Source organism: Aphanomyces astaci (genome assembly GCF_000520075.1).
Source record: "Aphanomyces astaci strain APO3 unplaced genomic scaffold supercont1.10, whole genome shotgun sequence".
Lineage (NCBI taxonomy): Eukaryota > Oomycota > Saprolegniomycetes > Saprolegniales > Verrucalvaceae > Aphanomyces > Aphanomyces astaci.
The window spans coordinates 857,409-874,468 of record NW_009798273.1 but is presented as its reverse complement, the minus strand read 5'-3'; the positions used below and the strand labels follow the sequence as shown (position 1 = coordinate 874,468).

The following is a 17,060-nucleotide window of genomic DNA, read 5'->3' as shown; positions in this document are numbered from 1 at the left end:
TGTTCGAGTGCACTTTTGATACTGCAGACTTTGAATAGAGTTAAAAAATCCTAAGCCTAAAACATTAAAGTCTGGGCTATTGGGGCTGGTTCTTCATTGAAATTCCGGATACGCCGCGCGTCTCCAACATGCTTGTCGTAAGGCATTTGTGAGGGCTTGCGTTGTCTTGTTGAATAGTGACACCCGTTCGCAGTGTTGAGCGGGGAATCTTGGCCTTTATTGCCGGCACGACGTTATTTAAAAACATTTCTAAATAAACTTTGGCGTCGACAGATTGTGGAGTCGTCACTATTGTGCCCTTTGCGCGATTCTTGGAGTTGCGTTTAGCAGGCAATTTTTCAACAAATGGCCAAACGCCAATTTTGCCGTCAAATATATTGCCGTTGAAGTCAACACGGGGGCGGGCAATCGCCGCCAAAAACATAACTTTTGTTATAAATCGTTTGGACTTCACAAAACGAGCCGCCACAGCTTCATCCTCGTACACGTAAAACTTTCTCTTTACTTTTGTCAAATAGAACCATTTTTCGTCAATATGCACACAATCGTGCATATCGTCAAAAATATGATTTCCATTCGACAAAGGTTGAAGGAAAGAAATAGCGTACCGCAGGCGTTCTTGGATGTTGCTTGGAGTCAAAAATGGCTTCACGTAACTCGAACGAGCCTTGAGCCGGGGACATTCGGCCATGTGCCTAAGCACCGTCGTCCTTGGAATTTGACATGCGTGAGAAAGCGCCCTTGCAGTCTGCCGCGACTCCTGCGGCACTTGGCGAATGGCATCTTCAATCTCTTCACTTGTGCGCGTTTTTTTGCGACCTGAATTGCCTAAACAAGTACAGCTCTGTCAAATAATATTTTTCAAATTCGATAATTCGATAAATTCAAAGAGGTACACCTCGGATTTTTGACGAAACATCGGCGCTGATGTGGCCTTCACGGATAGAGCTCTGTCCACGGGCCCACACGCGATGCACTGTGTCGGGGTGGCAGTTGTGCTGTCTGGCTAGCTTGACAATGGCACCTCGAGGTAGTATGCCAGAGGACGAGACAGCAAGTAGGCTTTCGTAGATGGAACGACGCTCGTCGTGGTCGAGGTGGGTTTTTGCCACCTTTTGGGCCACGGGGATTGCGCGGGCGGTTGGCAATGCTGGCGGTAGGTTGCAAAGGCATGGTTAAGGGTAGCACGAAGGTCGTGTGCTGTGCAGGCGTGCTCAATATATATTTTGATCAAGCAGTGATGGCCTAAAGTTTGGACCAAATGACACGTCATTTTTCCCGCCCATTATCTCATGAACCAAAAAGCTTTAGATCACTCCCAAACTACCCAATCAAAGCTGAGCTATTGCGCTTTCTTGTGCACCAATCGACATGCGAATTGAGCGACATTTAGAAAAATGCCGCCAATCGGAAGTCGTACCCTGCAACTATTTCGGACCAGAGTAGTATACATGTATACTACATAGTAGTAAGTATAGTGTGTACAAGATTAAATAGGATCAAAAATGGATTCGAATGCTATTTGGTGAAATGACTCTCAAGTCCAAATTTGGGTGAAATGCACAATAACTGTTACCTAAATTGTGTTTCTAGGTCCTACCAAAGGAAATGGATGCTGCAATGCAGATGCTCTTAAGGTGTACTGTACCTGGTATGCGATGATCCTCAGGACAGAGCACGACATACCAACATAAAAGAATGCTACAGCTGAAACCAAAAGACATGTTGACCATACAAATTGACTGTGAGTACAGGTACTGGAGCTTGATAATTGAGTACTTCGAAGTACTTGTACAGGACTACAAATACCAGTACAGTATGCATTTCAAAGTACCGTCACTACTGTACTGTACTGTACGTCGAAAAATGAAATACCAGTACAATAGCGTTACTGCAAAGTGCCTTGTGTACGACAGGAAAGGCGTCAAGCTATATCATCCAAATATATGACTATTTCGTCCAGGTTGTCATGTCCCAACCTTGTCACTACTCTGACCTAATACCATCTCGCGTCATGGCGTCCGTTATCGAGTGGTTGAATGGTGGCAGAGCTGAGGACAAAATGTCGGCAGCCGCACGACTCACACAGCAGCGACACCTGAAGTACCGCGCAGGCAAGAAGGCCCGGGCTCTGGAACTGCTGCAGACCAAGGACGCCCTCGAAGCGACGGTCCAGAGTTTGCAGGACCGAGCCCGATCTCGAAAACCCACGAGCCTGTTGTCATGGAAGAGCATCTCCGTGGCGCTTAGGGACAGCAGGGACGACGCGCATCGACAGAACCGCGATCTGCGGGCCCAGATTCACGCATTGCAACGGCTCATGAGCGAGTTAGGAGCGTGGGTCGACATGACGGTACTCACTCCTCGTTTGACTTATGTACTTGGTCATGCCGTATCGAGTAGAAGGAACTGAACCCGTCGTGTCCGACGTGGCGAGACACGAGCCTTCCGCAGCACCCCGAGTCCCGTCGAATGGCCAAGGCGTGGATCACCCAGCGCATGCTTCACAGCACCGACGCCATGTTCCAGCAGCATGGGTTTCCAGCGTGGGATGCTCCCCAGGAAGTCAAGGATGTGTGGTGCGACGAGGACTTTACCTTCTCGGACATGGGCATCGTGTGCAGAAGTCGGCGCAATTACATTGACCAGCAGTCTCTAGAGGACGCTATTTCGTTCATCCAGAACCATTGTCTGGCTGCGGTGCTCATCCTAGCTCCCAAAGACACTGTAATTGTAGCAGTACTACTAGTAGTAGTATCTACCACGATATTCACTCGCTAGTATGTGTTAGATCACTTATGAAACCCAAGAAACGAGTACCCAGCTCAACACAGTAGTGACCCCCACTGGCGAGTTTGTCAACATCCTCTGCGCCGCCTTCCATCAAGGCCCTGACCGATGCACGCTCGTGGTCCGCCATATCGTTCAAGACGACTTGCATGCTCATCCTTCGGGGTGTCGGCAGCGCAGTCGCACCATGTGGTTCGTTTGTTTTGATTAAAATGGCCAGATACATGACGTACAGAGTAGGTTTGACTTCCTTCGAGTACGTGGCGGCTGCACGCGGAAGCGAGTGCTCACGTTTACGTCCCAGTGCCATTTCACAGGAGAGTTCGACTTGGAGGCGGAAGCCAACACGCTGGGGCTGAGTCTAACCAACTGCCCCGACCATTTGAAGGAGTCGCGGTTTCGTCTCCATGTTGTACAGATGACACAGAGTCTGCGAAGTCAAGTCCAACGGGACCATTTCCACGCGACAAAGTGATAGTAGTCGGACAAAAAAGAGTGCAATCCATAGGCGACCCTGGTTGATAGCCTCGTTAAAATTTATACATCTTTGACGACATACAGTACCTTCCAAAATATGCAAGAGAGCATTCCTGCATCGCTTGTTGATATGCTGAGATTTCACCCCCAAGCAAATTATGGAAGGTATTTCATGTAATTTCTGCTGAGCTTGTCCTACGTTTGAAGTCTCGTAACTAAGTCATCGCCAGTAAGTTAGAGTACTGTACTGTATGCGATGAGGCTGCATTTGCAGTATTAGTTTATGCAGGACCTATCGTTGTAGCACTTGTCCATTTTGCTCGACGAATATCTGACAGTGAATTGTGTAATTTTCGTATGTTATTGCATTTTCCGGCCAAGTGTTTGACTGTCAATAACGTATGACAGGTGTTTGACCATCGAAATTCTCAAAACCTCTTATTAATATACCAGTTCTACTATTACATAATATTAATAATAATACTACTGTAGTACTAGTTATCTCTATAAATTGTACAAGTATTTAATTTAGAAGGCATTGTAATTAGACTAGTTTTCAGAAATAGCATGAGCCAATCAAAATCGATTTACCTCTTTTTAGAAAAAGACGTCAAGGACTTCTTTTTCTACTTTTGGCATAGTACGTTGAGTAAAAAATCGCAGAAAAAGAGGTACTCCGGAGTACTCCGGAGTACTACGTAACAAATCAATTATTTCATTGCAATATGCTTGACGAAATTCTTCTGCCTTTTCTTCTGCTTCTGTCGATTCATCGGCATGTCGCCCCAGTTTGGAATATTAATATAAACAAAACAATATTACTGTATATTGCACCCTCCACAGAAACGAATGGACTAATTGGCGAAATGAATACACTAAAAAAATCCAAATTTGGGTGAAAAGCACATTACTTTTATAATACGAATGTCCCAAATTACCTCCACGTTTCAACTTCGACTCACCTCGAAATTTCACTCATTTACCCAATTTCGACGAAATTTGTAGCTGGGAATTCGGTGTTTTCCTTGCTCATATTTATATTACAGGTAATTTGGGACAGAGTAGTACTGTTTTAGACGTTAAGTGCGAGGGTTCCCAGCTCAAACTCGACATGCGGAGCGGACTGGCATAAGTACGTGGCTACGTGGAAATGTCCATTTTTGCGGGCATTGGTCACGGCCATTTTCACATTGGCAGGGACATTGCGTTGCCTTAAAAACGTCACCAAGTCCAAATGTCCACTAGCTGCAGCGTACGACATGGCGCGGGTGGTGGCGCCTTCGTGTCGATGGTGCAGTAAGAACTTCACAATCCCCAAATGTCCATTAAGACACGCGTAGTCCACGGCGTCAGTCGTACATGTCTGGCCGTGGGCGTGGAGAAATTTCACAACGTCCAGATGTCCATGTTGGCTGGCCGCATCCATGGCCAGGCTGGAGCTGACGGTGTCGTAATAGTGTCGAAGGAGAAACTGCACCATGGTCAAATGTCCGTGGGTGGCTGCCCACACCAGCGAGTCACTAGAACACCCTTCGGAGCGATGCGATTGCAAATACGCCACGACGTCGATATGGTTGAAACGAGCGGCCAAGTTTATGGCGGCCTTCGTGCACCCTTCCTGACGATGTTGATTGAGGTAGGTCACGATGACCAGATGGCCGTCTCGAGAAGCGACGTCCATGGCGTTCGTGGTTCCAGGGTGGTTGCCAAGGAGCCGGAGAATATCAAGCTGCGCCGCCCAGGCAGCAATATCTACCAGGGGATATGAGGTTGGGAAGTGGCATCGATGCTGGCAAGCCCATTCCACGAGACCAACGTCTCCAAAGTAGATGGAGGACACGACGACGAACGCGGCCATGTCGCTGGAAGATGAGAGCAGTCGAGGAAGGCGCGAGTAACCATGGACGCTTAGCCACGGAGTAAACAGGTGGTGGAAGTGTCCGATTGCTGTGGCGAGTTGAAAGTTGTAGTACGACATGGTCACCTTCTGCGTAAGATACGACAGGACACGACCGCTTTCGCGGACATACGCCAGAAGTTCGTGCATGTCTTGGTAACTGCCTCCTTGGAACTGGCCCATGAGAGGAACGACGTCCGCATGTCGAAGCACTGCCAGCGCCGCCATACTTCTGTAGTACCGGGCAAGCAAAAGTCGATAATGCAACAAAACCCTCGATAATTCATTGCCTTTTAAAATAAGTATATCGTTATAGAGAATATAATTGCAGAATTTGATAATACTCCAGTCATTTTACACCGCGGTAAGATGAGTGTTCATGACGGTTTACAAGCAACGAAGTCTCAAGTCTACGACGGGCCTCAGACATCGCAACCTCGCCGTGAGCCCAAGCAGGAAGATGCGCCCTCGTACTTGCATCAGGTATGTAGGTAGTGTATGCACACCTCGTCGTCTGTTCCTTGCGTCACATGCGGCACAGGTCAAACATGAATTTGCAGATCGACCCGAGGTGTTCAAGAATTTCCTGGGCATCATGAAGCAATTCAAGACCGAAACGTACATCCTCACGAGGATCCTTCAACTTAACCCCTCCTGGTTAGGATCGATACGTCTCAAGTCATCCGCCAGATCTCCGAGCTCTTCCGTGGACATCCCCATCTCATTCTCGGATTCAACGCGTTCCTTCCGTCCGACCAACGCATTCAACCGAACTCCCTCGACCTCCATCCCCTATCCTCTGCAATCGATCAGACGCTTCCGCCGCCCGCCATCACGCCCAATGCGACTTCAACGCCTTCGCAACAAATCCGACCACAGAACCAAGGGCAGCTTTACCTGGATCAGGTACCCAAGGAATGCCGCCCGCGACGTCCTCATGTATACATCAGGTCAAGCATCAACTAACGGACCAACCTGAGTTGTTCAAGCAATTTCTGTCGCTTATGAAAGCGTTCCAGGCAGACACGTACGTTACCCTGGAACGCTGTCACATTTATAGTACATTTGGTTGATTTACCATTCCTTCGCTAGGCTCAACACCCGGGACGTCGTCCGTCGCATCGAGGTGTTGTTCCACGGCCATCCCGACTTGGTCACAGGGTTCCTCACGTTTCTACCCCCTGGGGATCCTGTTCTAGAGCAAGTTGCTTCCACCCACCACACTCAAACGACATAGTTTACCCATTCGATTCTCATATGTCAATATACACCAGCTACCGTATACATCATCTCATATCCGATACTAGGTAATAGTACGATATACTAGTAAATACGTACTTCATTCCGTAAACCCTGAACACTTTCCCAGCATTTGCAGTATATCTCTACCGTCCGTACTAGGTAGCACATAAGTATTGCATTTGACCCTCTAGATGGATCCATCAATGAGTGAGTGGTCACACTTATAAGCGAGTAAGGCGCACTTGGTTGAACCCTTCAATGTCGACGTGGGTGGGTTCACGAGGGGCCGTGACAAACGCCACGCCAGAGTCGGACGCGACGTACGCCGCCTTCCACACGTGGTTGGAGTACGTGTCCTGGCGGTAGCTGTCGCCGGGCTGCAGTACCGCGTACTGGGTTTCACTCTGGTCCGTGTCGACCCATCGAAGGGACAGCACCCCCGGCGTCCGGTTGCGGAACACCAGCACCGTTGGGACGCTGTCGTCGAGGTCTTGAGGTCTTGTGGGCACGAGGTTGGCGCCGATCACGAGTTGGTTGACGCCGTGCACGTCCACGACCGACGGGGTCGGGGGCGCCACGACGTACGCCAAGGGCTCGCCCGTGTCGGCAAACGCGAGCTTCCACGCGTGACGGGAGATGGTCGGCTGCTCGTACCGGTGGCCGGGCTCGATGCGCTGGTACCATGTCTCTTCGCCTTCGTATGCGACCCACACCGCATCGACGGCGCGAGGAGTGCTGTTGATAAACACCACCGTCGTGTCGTCGCCGCCATCTGCCGAGTGGACCTTTTCCAGCCAGTTGACTACCAACAACACATGACGGTGAGAATGAGTGAAACCAGTGTGTGTCTAAAAGAGCAGAGAAAAACCATACTAGTATTCACGAATGCTCCACATTTTTTAGGCCGAGTCTGGATGATGCCAGTGAAAATTTGATCATAAATGATATTTTCTGACAGAGAATTCCCTTTTCAAATGGGAGGTGAGAAAATATTTTCAAAATATTTGGATATGACCTCTGGATGCCATGATGGAAGGAGACCTATCGATAGCACAAAACAGTAAAAATTCGATAGTTGCTCAAACTTTTTTCTGTTAGAAAACAGAAAAAACTCGACGTATAATGTCACTTTATGTCAAGTTTGGTAGCCAAACACACAAAAGCTGTCGTTTGAAAAATTGGTATAATATTTCTGAAAAGTTGCAAAAAGACGTGTTTTCTGACATTTTTGTAGAATTAAACGGGATAAAACCTCTAAAACATGCAACTCGACTAGACTTCACGGAAATTCTGCCAGTACCTTGAGTGGCGACTGGGGACGACACAACTTCTCCGGTGGAGGGCACGGGGACGGCTAATGGCGCCAACTCTGGCACGACAGTCGCAACAGGAAGGACTGAGGGGGCGGCGACCCCTTGGCTGAGCTTGTCGGCGATGGTGGGCACTGGAGAGGCATACTCGTACCCTTGGGACAGCTTATCCTGAAGCGGGGGAGGCGGTGGGGCCACCAGCCCTTGGATGGCTTGGATCTGGCACGCTCCAGGCGCTACAACACCACATGAGACCACAACGAACGAGTTGTATACATGTATACATACCAAAGCCGACAAAGGGCGGCGACTGCTGCAGGCGCATGTGCAGAGGACGCAGCGACCCCGCGGGCTTGCCGGCCGCGCTTTGCAAATAGAGCGTCGGCAGGTCCAAGAGCGCGCGGGCGGTGGTTTGGACCTGTCCGATGAGTTGGCGCTTCTTTTCGCCGTTGTCCATGTCGAACACTTGCGCAAGAAGGGGGCGGTCCAGATCTCCGTTGGCTAGGCGCTGGAGGGTCACGTTGAGCTTCTCCCACACTGGGTTCAAGTTGCCGTCCACGACCTAGATACATGATGGAGTTAAGTCGCAGCAAGAGGAAAGTGCTGGGAGTGCTTACTTCGGTGCGGAAGGCAGGCAAGTAGCTCCCATCCTGCACCATGCGACTCACGAAAAGGACTCTATCGTGGCATTAGAAAGAGGTTGGAAACGGCAAAAACGTACGGGTCGGATTTGTTGAAGAGGCCGTCCAGGTTGGTCAGGTCCTTGGCCGACCACTGCATTGCCAGGACGTCCGATGTCGGGTTGATGATTTCGGTTTGCACGTAGACGTTGAGCGGAGGTTTCTCCTTCTTGAACAACCCGCGTGCATCGCCGCCTGTCGTACGCAGCGTCGTCAGTTGCGCCAAGTTCTCCACGAGTTGCCTCACGCTAACTTCGACAACGCCAAGCAATTGCTGATCCTTGAGGTTCTTGGACGTTGCCTTTTCTTCGTCGTATACCTCAATCTTGAGCATTTCCCCGTCCACGGGGGCGTCAAGCTTGAAACTTTGGAGAAAGGACGGGTTTGCCAGGTTCCGAATGGTCTCGGTACGACCGAACGGCGCGCCTACACGTCATGCGGATCGTCATCGTCATGCATGCGGACATGCAAGGACGGCTTCATGGGAATACCGTTCAAATAGACCACCACGAAGGCATCCGCCTTGGCGCTCAACCCGCCGACCGTGAATTGCACTTGAAAACTTGCCATGATGTGTGTCTCTTGGATCGCAAAATGGGAAATGACACAGTGGCCTCTCTGCTGTTTTAAACGACGTTTATCCGGAACCAAGCAAACATATCCGGACGTTGTGACCAATCCAATCAGAAATCACGCGATTTATATTGATTGATACTCTGAGTAGTGTACTGTATTGGACAATTATCCGGCATCCGCATACTCAATCACCCATACAAACTGGTACTGTATATATAAAGGGGAACCAACATTCCTACTCCTTCTTTCGCTTGGGGGCCGACTCGTCCGTGTCCTCGGGTGGCGGCGGCGGCGGAGACGAATCGTCCTGAGGTTCGTCTCGAGGTCGCTTCTTGCTGCTCTTGACGTCCTCTTCACTCAGACCGCTCTCGTCTTCTTCGCTCAACGTCGCGTCGTCGTCCTTGTTGCTGTCGTCCTCCACCGAGCCGAGGTACTCGACCGACAGGTGCGGTTCTACGAGCCACTTGGACGGTTCCGTGTGTTTCGTGCGCGGGGACGGCGCCCACAGCTGCGTCGTTGCCTTCTTGTCGACCCCGGGGTTGTTGGACGGGGACGCGAGCGGGGTCTTGCGCAACACACCGGACGCAAACTCCATCCAGAACGCGCCTTCTCCTTCGTCGTCAAAGATGGGCTTGGCGGCTGTAAAGTACGCGCCTTTCTCCAAGGGCGACTCGAGCTGGCTCTGGTAGAGCGCCGCCAGCTTCTGACACGCGTCGTCCGTGGCCATGTGCTGCATCTGCTTGAGCAGCAACGTCACGAGCTTGTCCATCGTAAACAAAAAGTACGACGACGACCCCATCAAGCTGCGGCAGCAGTCTTCGTATCTACACGCAGTGAGGCTTAGTCTAGTATGACTACTAATAGATCGGTCAACCTTGGGCTCTCAATCGACTGGTCGATCAACGCGTACAACTTGGACATGAACGCTTCATAGTCGCCGGTCTGCGTGTCCACCTCGGCCACATGATGCGCGTGCGCGAGCATGGCGGCGGCGGGGTTGATGGTGCGGCGGTTGCGGTTGCGCTTGGCCTTCTCGCACAGCTCCCGCGCCTGCTCCAGCCGACTGTACAGCACATGGTACAGCCGCACAAACACGTACGCGGCTTCGCTGAAGAACCCTCGAGATACAGGGGCTACACAGCACACCATTACGACGAGTCAAACCAAAGGATACGGTACCAGAGTCCCGATCGTCCGACACGACCACGTTCGGCGGAAAGTCGGCGGCCTCCTGGATCGTGAGCGACTCGACATGGATGTACGCGATCCCCACGGGCAGCTGCACCGTCGCGATGCCCCGGTTGGTGTCCACGGCCTTGACCACGCCTTCCCCAAAGTCCGACACGACCTCCGTGCCCGGGACCAGCGACTTGGACTTGGACGCCGCCACACTCACCGTCGACCGCACCTAATACAAAATGGCATCCCCTTCTTCAACCACCACAACCGGCTTGTTCTCGTATCATTCTGAAAAAAAAAAGAACGAAAAAAAACAGAAGGAAAAAAGAGAAAGCGTTGAACTGGTCCAAATCCACCCACAAAGCGAAAACAAACATTCTTTTTCTCTGTTTCAGTGACCAAGAGATAGATATATATATATATATTTCGATATATATATATATATAAATATTGTACCGGTTTGCGTTTGAGCCAGGATTCGTCCAATTGGAAAAACGGAAAAAAGAACTGGGTCCATATTTTGCTGATCTTGTCCTTGTCGCCAGCAATCTTTTCCGCGGCGTACGTGAGTAGTCCGAACGCGTCCTTGTGAATCTTGGCGGCGGGCAGCGTGAATATGGCGGAGTCCTTGGCGTCGAGGGTCTTCTTGGCCTCACTCAACAAGTGCTTGGCGGACAGCGCCTTCTTGTCCTTTTGCTTAAAGTAGAAGGAAGAATGGTCCAGACTCTTGTGGTAATTCTTCTCATTCACATCCTTCCACTGCTTGTTCAGGTCCTGCCGGGCACGGCGCCACTCGTCGTCCTTTTGCTGCAGCCGCTTGAAAATCACGGGAATCGCGCCCGCGGGGTGCTTTGCCAGCAACTCGAGCATTTGGTGGCCTAGGCCATCGTTTTAAATCCATTTTAAACACACACATCTCTGGGATTTCAAATCCATTTCAAAACACCAAGCAACACCATGCATTTCGGTTTGAAACGCGTTTCAAACGCCAGATTTCAACTGTATCCATGGTTTAAAACACGTTTGAAACCACCTACCCGCTTCGCCGTAGATGCGCGAAATCGCATTCAAGTGCGTCACGCGCAGGGTGTGCTTGTCCAGCACATAGTTCCATCGGCCATCCGACGAGAGCACGGCCAATTCCTTGGCCAGTGGCGCCAAAATCGCAATCGTCGCCGCGTTCGCGTCGATCACCATGTCGATTTCAAACCTGTTTCAAACGCGTTTCAAACGCTTGGTGGACCATATCTCGATCATACCGTTCGTCTTCGCACTTGAACAGCGCTTCTTCGTACTGATTCTTGCGCATGCTTTTAAAGCTAAAGTCCTCCGACCCCGTCGGGACACTTACCCATGCGTCGTTACATACATGCCGCTCCATGGGGCTCCGAAAGCTGCACGGCGGCAGCGGGTAGCTCGCCGGCAGCGCGCGGTAGCTCGGGGTCGCGCGGCGGCACTGCGACAAGTCCGTCTCAGCGAGCGGGATAAACGGCCAGATCTCGCCGCCAGAGTCATCTTTCGCTTGGCCGTGGGTATGCAGCAACGCTGTAAACTCTGCGACAACGTCAGAGTGTCGGCCCAGCAAGTTTTGCACCATCGCTACGAGGTCATCCCGGCCCACAATTTCTTGCGCATATAGCTCTAGGCATTTCAGGAACTCGCGCCAGCTATCTCGGGATGGCAGCACCTTCTTGATCTTCTCAAACATGTGCCATTCACTGGGATCCATCAGTGTTTGGGTGGTCGCGAGCAAGTCGCGGCGCTGCGGCGGCGTGTCCATCTTGTGTTTGCGCTGCTTGACCAGCCCATCATACGTGGCTTTGTTTCGGCCGCGTTCTTTCTGCACTTGTTTCGAACGGCGTCCACTACCTTGATTCAAGTCCTTGTCGTCGATCGCGTCTTTGAGCAAGTCTTTTTTCAGCTCTTTTTTCACACTTTTTTTCTTCACTGTATCGCATTTCGCAGGATGCGACGACGACGTTGAAGCCAGCAACTTGGCTTGACGGAGCTGCGCCTTCTCCGCCGCCTTGTTCAGCCGTTCCTTGGCCTGTTCTTGCACTGCATCGGGTAGGAAGAACGTAAACTCGCGCAGTAAGTCGGGATGATCACGAAAGAGAAAGCTCACTTGGTCCAGAACTTGCTTGATTGATCCTTGCTCCTTCTGATATGTGTGCAGGATCTCGAGGAAAGCCTTGTACGTTTCTGGCTCGTCGGCAAAGCGCTTCTTGATCGTGGTCACATACAGGATCGCATGGTCAAACTCGACGGGTTGCGGCCCTCCGCCGCCCTTGGCTCCTGCTGGGATGGCCGCTTGCTTGGATGATGGCTGCTTCTTCGATGAAAGCGGCGGTGCCGCCGGCTGGTTGGATGATGCCAGCGCGGCGTCTGACGGCGGGATGCTCACGGGCGGTGGACGCAGCAGACTCATGGAAGAGGTGGACGAAGATGACAGCGGAGGCAACGTGCCATTGTTGTTGGTCGAGGAGGACGTGGGAGGAGGGCCGTTCGGACGGGCTTGAAGCGGTGTCGCAGACGACGGCGCCGGCTGCGACACCGTGTACAGGTCGAGCGTTTCGGGACGGATGCGGTACCCCGGCGGCAGGAACGTGTTGAAGCCAAAGATGAGGTTCGGGTGGCCCTTGAACAGCTCCGACACGCGCTGAATGACGCCGGGGGTGTCGATGCTATAGGAACACGATGAGGAGATGCAACGACGGGTGTTAACATGATGCGATGTGCACTCGACGTACGTTTGGGACTTGAACTCCTTCATCACGTCCAGGAACTGGTTGTACACATCAGGTTGGTCGCCAAATTGCTGCTTGACCTACGACAAGTATCATATTTCAAAGGAATATGAACCATACAGGTGGGGGGAGACCTTACCTGGTCCAAGTACAAGAGCGCGTCTTCGACGCGTAGCTCGCGAATGGGACGCGGGGGACCGATTTGTGGGTTGTTGATGTTCAAATGGGTCGACTGAACCGCGACGGACGGCGGCGGCGCGGAAGCTTGCTGGGCTGTGGACGACGACGACGATGATGATTGCTGCTGCTGTTGTTGTTGTTGTTGCTGCTGCTGTTGTTGTTGTTGCTGTTGTTGTTGCGGAGCAGGACGAGAAATGTCCGTGAAGTAAGGCGGGTACTCGCGTTGATGTGGCGTATTCATTTGCATGGGTCCAGAGCTAAAGGGAGGAGGGGGAAGGCCGCGATTGGGAACGCCGCCTGGACGGGATTGCGGCATCGCCGCGAGAGTGATGTGGGACGATTGGGGTTGTCGAGGCAGTGGAAGCGGATGATGCAAAGAATGCTGGTGTGGAAGCGAGTGGCCTCCATGCAACGGATGAGGGTGCGTGTGACTCTGCGACAGATGACTCATGTGCTGGTTCAACAACGACTGTGGTGCGCCCAGACTCGGCACTTGCACTCCGGAGGACGACGGTTGGTTTGAGGTCGTTGGTTTCGGGGCCATGGGCACAGACGACGAAGACGACGATGCCTGGTTGTTCGTGGAATTGCCTCCTGATGGCGGCTGGTTGCTCGGCAGGACGTTGCTTCGAGGGAACGACGGCGACGGGTTGTATCCTTCCATCTATCTGTCTGCCGCACACAATCCGAAGTGCTTCACCGCTCGCTTAGCGTCAAAATCCCGGATAATTAATCCGGATCCGGATAAGATTCAGAACACCGCACTGTGACACAATTCGTTGAAGTACGAATCGTGGAAATTCCAAGGCTTCCAGTAAGCTTATATACTACTACGTAGTATCGGATGTGTAACGTTAGCGTGAAAAGTATCATCTCACAGCAAAAAGGAATGGACGATGTATCACATGCTTGGATTGATTCAGCTTGGTTCGTAGTATCAACTACTACTTTATTGACAGAGAGATTGAAGTCGCACATAACTGGGTTTAACTAAACCCAGTACTTTTCATCCGGATATCAATCCTTGTTGTAAGCTCAGGTATGTATGCGCATATTTTATATATGGATTACATATATGTGAATTAGTCAACATAGTTTAAGCCTGCTTACATATTGTCGATTTAATCTACCTCACGTGGATGCTGGTCCACAGCGACAGTCGAGAGGTCAAGGTGGACCATGGTAATGGTGTATGGAGACTGTGGTTGGGGGGCCGATGGCGATGTATGAGATGACCAAAGCATAAAGTCATTGTCGGAGAGGGAATGGGTGTTGCCGGGAGCAAGGATGGTGACCACGTCTCTGTCGTCAAAGGTCTCACTCGACGCCCCGTTGAACGCGTACTGGAACACGACGTGGCCGCAGATGGAGAGCTGGTACCCGTGGAAGAATCTGTCCATGGAGTTTGTCCGGACAAACAGCAGGGCCACCCAGCCCACGGCGAGCATCACGAGCATCCATTGAATCTGCACTTGAAAGGTCGCCGCCGCGGTCACTTGAAACGACGAAAACGCGTACCCGACGACGATGGCTCGCAACGACCAACAAGTGAGGAGGAGGCCATACATGGTGCCAGCATGGTACACCCCAAACATATCGGTGACGAAGCACTGGATGATGGCCATGCTGCCTCCGGACGCAAACACAAACGACAGCCCAAACAGTTGAAAGGCACCGAAGGACATGGGGGCTTTGGGCACGACGAGGAGAAACACCAGCTGATACGTGAGCACCAGTGTAAGCACCGCTTTGCGGGCAAATGCTGGGTTAGCGTAGAAGACTCGAATGATTGCGTCGGACACGAGGGGTACAAGCAGTCGCCCTGCAGAGTTGACCACTAGGAAGGAGGTGATGTTACTGCCACGAGAGGATGGATGCCATATAGTATAATACTGTAGAACGTACCGACGCCAGTGGTCATAAGGGAGTTGGTGGTTTCAATGGACGTGCGATAGATGCCAGTGGAAATATCCACGAGCTCCGTGGACAGCACTTGGGCTGGGATGATTGTGGCCGCAAAGGCAATGTACATACATGCAAAGTCGGACGAGAGTATACATTGGACCAATGAGAGTGCCTTGACATGTTGAAAGTAGAATACGTCTGTGCCGTCTAGTTCGCCGCGATGGACCACCGAGTAGTTGACCAGCGTCATGCCTACACAATCGTGAAGGGACCACGACTACTAACTAGTACATAGTAATACAAATCAAACCTATCTTCAGGAACTCGTCTTCAATGTGTTTCGGGTCTGGGGCTTTGTTCTGTGGAACGCAGTGCATGTCGTGTCCATTGACGGTAAAACCAACGGATGGCGTCCGAATCACCAGCGACGTGGCAACCAACACAAGCACAATCACCACCCCTACATAACACAATAATAGGCGGGGGTTTGTATTGAGAGGGAAAGAGGTTTGGTGTACCGTTGCTCCAAAAGACATGGGGGATGTTGGAGACGTCCGTGACGGGGTTGAATATCCCCCCTCGGTTTAGAAACCTCGTGTACACGATGGTCCACATGGCATTTCCAAGCCCAAAAGCACACATGGTCAAGCCAGACACAAACCCCCGCAGGTCGGGAAACCATTTTTGAGTGGCAGACATGGTAGCAATGACCACAAACCCAAATCCCCCGCCAACGAAACCCGCATATCTACGATGGCCAATCAAAAATTCACGTAGCACTAAGAGACGTACCCAATAGTCAGGAACAAGGGGCTGTACGCGCCAACGGCTAGCTGGGCCACGAAGAACCCCACCGCGACGAGAATGGTACCGACCATCATCCCCAATCGGGGGCCCTGGGTCTCCACGAGGGGCCCCGAGAAGGCCGCAGTCAGCCCCATCCACACGTACGTTTGTAGCTGAATAGTCACGCTCTGGTTGGTTTGGCTCCCGTAAAAGTACATGTCCAGTCCGTCGTGGAGTGCTACGAACGCCAAAAGCGAGCCCGCGCAAAGGTTGGCGAGACAGCACACAAGCAAGAGCCCCCATCTTGAGAACCGCAGCCCCGGAAGCGAGTAGTACGTTGAGGTGCCGAAAGAGGCGACGAACAGCCACTTGTCGGCATCGAGCTCGGCAAGGGTCTTTGTAGGGACAATAAGCTTCCAATACGCGGCCAAGGTCATGCCGAGATACGGCCGTGACTGGGCGGGTTCTAAAGTGACTGCTGTTTGTTCATGGCTGTCGATGATCGTGTCGAAGTCAAGCAAGAGGTTTTTTTACACCAATTTAATTCGACCATCGCAGGAATTGAATGAGGTTAATGACGGCTTATACCAATATATGGTACAGCGGACCGTGTACCCTCTACCCAACGCTACCCTCTACCCAACGTTACCTAAGTTCTTATACTCAACGCTACCCTCTACCCTATGCTCTATTAACCCCAACAACATGTGATTCAGGCTAGAGTTGATGGTGTTGATGTCCAAAGTGCGAATTATTTCAAGCTCTGTGGAGGTTTGATTTGCCCACTAGATGACTTCAAAAGGTACTAACTAACAAGATGCTCACGAGCAGTGTCGCTCAGCTCAGCGAGCTGGTAATAGTCAGTCATTGGAGCCACCTCCATTTTTCAATTGCTTTGCATTTGCTCAAACCAACTGGAGCATCTGACGTGAATATATTTCTTATTATTGTCAAGGATTGGCACCTCTACAACTTTTATGTTCAATAATGTTCACCAACTGTAAACGGTAAAAGCGACCGATGCGGTAAAAATGTGCCGGAGACCCAATGGAGGAAATTTCGAAGGGTGAGATGGCTTCACCCCTATTTTGAACGCTCTCGGAACTTGTGTGGGTCTCGTCCCCCCACTTTATACTTCGAAGTAATATCACACGTTGAAGGTGACACTGTCCTGTCCTATGGGAGTTAGCAGTGTAATGTTGTCATCATTAGGAATACACTTCACTATCTATACCACTCACTGCCTCAGTTACAATATATTGGTCCAAAGCCGATTCTTGCACTTCCCTAA

At 51.3% G+C, this 17,060-nt stretch overlaps 6 protein-coding genes across 10 annotated transcripts; 2 read left to right on the top strand and 4 right to left on the bottom strand.

The window, feature by feature from the left end:
• The first annotated feature begins 1,989 nt into the window (after positions 1-1,989).
• Positions 1,990-3,342, top strand: H257_05508 (hypothetical protein). Its single transcript, XM_009830417.1, has 4 exons — positions 1,990-2,353; positions 2,404-2,727; positions 2,792-2,982; positions 3,031-3,342. Exons 1-4 carry the CDS (start codon positions 2,015-2,017, stop codon positions 3,263-3,265), a joined length of 1,089 nt encoding a protein of 362 aa, XP_009828719.1. The 5' UTR covers positions 1,990-2,014; the 3' UTR covers positions 3,266-3,342.
• Positions 3,343-4,285: 943 nt separating this feature from the next.
• Positions 4,286-5,407, bottom strand: H257_05507 (hypothetical protein). The gene has a single exon (XM_009830416.1). It carries the CDS (start codon positions 5,390-5,392, stop codon positions 4,340-4,342), a length of 1,053 nt encoding a protein of 350 aa, XP_009828718.1. The 5' UTR covers positions 5,393-5,407; the 3' UTR covers positions 4,286-4,339.
• Positions 5,408-5,527: 120 nt separating this feature from the next.
• Positions 5,528-6,472, top strand: H257_05506 (hypothetical protein). Of its 3 annotated transcripts, XM_009830413.1 has the most exons (5): positions 5,528-5,647; positions 5,706-5,782; positions 5,827-6,070; positions 6,115-6,191; positions 6,257-6,472. In XM_009830413.1, the coding sequence occupies exons 1-5, from the start codon at positions 5,534-5,536 to the stop codon at positions 6,399-6,401; spliced, it is 657 nt and encodes a 218-aa protein (XP_009828715.1). In that variant the 5' UTR covers positions 5,528-5,533; the 3' UTR covers positions 6,402-6,472. The 3 variants fall into 3 exon arrangements, with proteins under 3 accessions (XP_009828715.1, XP_009828716.1, XP_009828717.1); XM_009830414.1 differs by lacking the exon at positions 5,706-5,782; XM_009830415.1 differs by having other exon boundaries at positions 5,827-6,191.
• On the bottom strand, positions 6,110-8,989 carry H257_05505 (hypothetical protein). Of its 3 annotated transcripts, none has more exons than XM_009830412.1 (7): positions 8,888-8,989; positions 8,438-8,822; positions 8,334-8,394; positions 8,005-8,278; positions 7,707-7,952; positions 7,422-7,447; positions 6,110-7,208 (listed from the first exon to the last, which is right to left on the bottom strand). In XM_009830412.1, the coding sequence occupies exons 1-7, from the start codon at positions 8,964-8,966 to the stop codon at positions 6,930-6,932; spliced, it is 1,350 nt and encodes a 449-aa protein (XP_009828714.1). In that variant the 5' UTR covers positions 8,967-8,989; the 3' UTR covers positions 6,110-6,929. The 3 variants fall into 3 exon arrangements, with proteins under 3 accessions (XP_009828714.1, XP_009828712.1, XP_009828713.1); XM_009830410.1 differs by lacking the exon at positions 7,422-7,447 and having other exon boundaries at positions 6,110-6,593; positions 6,649-7,208; XM_009830411.1 differs by lacking the exon at positions 7,422-7,447.
• Positions 8,990-9,094: 105 nt separating this feature from the next.
• Positions 9,095-13,765, bottom strand: H257_05504 (paired amphipathic helix protein Sin3b). The gene is made up of 8 exons (XM_009830409.1): positions 13,038-13,765; positions 12,902-12,978; positions 11,411-12,835; positions 11,189-11,361; positions 10,608-11,029; positions 10,152-10,380; positions 9,847-10,105; positions 9,095-9,796 (listed from the first exon to the last, which is right to left on the bottom strand). Exons 1-8 carry the CDS (start codon positions 13,740-13,742, stop codon positions 9,208-9,210), a joined length of 3,879 nt encoding a protein of 1,292 aa, XP_009828711.1. The 5' UTR covers positions 13,743-13,765; the 3' UTR covers positions 9,095-9,207.
• A 359-nt stretch (positions 13,766-14,124) lies between these two features.
• On the bottom strand, positions 14,125-16,323 carry H257_05503 (hypothetical protein). Its single transcript, XM_009830408.1, has 5 exons — positions 15,776-16,323; positions 15,502-15,731; positions 15,294-15,443; positions 14,984-15,235; positions 14,125-14,915 (listed from the first exon to the last, which is right to left on the bottom strand). Exons 1-5 carry the CDS (start codon positions 16,204-16,206, stop codon positions 14,200-14,202), a joined length of 1,779 nt encoding a protein of 592 aa, XP_009828710.1. The 5' UTR covers positions 16,207-16,323; the 3' UTR covers positions 14,125-14,199.
• Between the last annotated feature and the right edge of the window lie 737 nt (positions 16,324-17,060).

What these genes read in the sequence shown, in the direction of transcription:
- H257_05503 (XM_009830408.1), bottom strand. Translation starts at nt 16,206, where the DNA reads ATGACCTTGGCCGCGTATTGGAAGCTTATTGTCCCTACAAAGACCCTT. An exon ending in CCATGTCTTTTGGAGCAACG is followed by an intron (nt 15,444 to 15,501) that starts GTACACCAAACC and finishes TGTGTTATGTAG; the next exon opens with GGGTGGTGATTGTGCTTGTG. An exon ending in AGACGAGTTCCTGAAGATAG is followed by an intron (nt 15,236 to 15,293) that starts GTTTGATTTGTA and finishes ACGATTGTGTAG; the next exon opens with GCATGACGCTGGTCAACTAC.
- H257_05506 (XM_009830413.1), top strand. Translation starts at nt 5,534, where the DNA reads ATGAGTGTTCATGACGGTTTACAAGCAACGAAGTCTCAAGTCTACGAC. An exon ending in GGCAGCTTTACCTGGATCAG is followed by an intron (nt 6,071 to 6,114) that starts GTACCCAAGGAA and finishes TGTATACATCAG; the next exon opens with GTCAAGCATCAACTAACGGA. An exon ending in AAAGCGTTCCAGGCAGACAC is followed by an intron (nt 6,192 to 6,256) that starts GTACGTTACCCT and finishes TTCCTTCGCTAG; the next exon opens with GCTCAACACCCGGGACGTCG.
- H257_05508 (XM_009830417.1), top strand. Translation starts at nt 2,015, where the DNA reads ATGGCGTCCGTTATCGAGTGGTTGAATGGTGGCAGAGCTGAGGACAAA. An exon ending in GAGCGTGGGTCGACATGACG is followed by an intron (nt 2,354 to 2,403) that starts GTACTCACTCCT and finishes CGTATCGAGTAG; the next exon opens with AAGGAACTGAACCCGTCGTG. An exon ending in CAGCGCAGTCGCACCATGTG is followed by an intron (nt 2,983 to 3,030) that starts GTTCGTTTGTTT and finishes CGTACAGAGTAG; the next exon opens with GTTTGACTTCCTTCGAGTAC.
- H257_05504 (XM_009830409.1), bottom strand. Translation starts at nt 13,742, where the DNA reads ATGGAAGGATACAACCCGTCGCCGTCGTTCCCTCGAAGCAACGTCCTG. An exon ending in GCGCATCTACGGCGAAGCGG is followed by an intron (nt 11,030 to 11,188) that starts GTAGGTGGTTTC and finishes ACGATGGCCTAG; the next exon opens with GCCACCAAATGCTCGAGTTG. An exon ending in GTCGGACGATCGGGACTCTG is followed by an intron (nt 10,106 to 10,151) that starts GTACCGTATCCT and finishes TGTGCTGTGTAG; the next exon opens with CCCCTGTATCTCGAGGGTTC.
- H257_05505 (XM_009830410.1), bottom strand. Translation starts at nt 8,966, where the DNA reads ATGGCAAGTTTTCAAGTGCAATTCACGGTCGGCGGGTTGAGCGCCAAG. An exon ending in CTCTTCAACAAATCCGACCC is followed by an intron (nt 8,395 to 8,437) that starts GTACGTTTTTGC and finishes ATGCCACGATAG; the next exon opens with AGTCCTTTTCGTGAGTCGCA. An exon ending in GCCGCCCTTTGTCGGCTTTG is followed by an intron (nt 7,953 to 8,004) that starts GTATGTATACAT and finishes GTGGTGTTGTAG; the next exon opens with CGCCTGGAGCGTGCCAGATC.
- H257_05507 (XM_009830416.1), bottom strand. Translation starts at nt 5,392, where the DNA reads ATGGCGGCGCTGGCAGTGCTTCGACATGCGGACGTCGTTCCTCTCATG.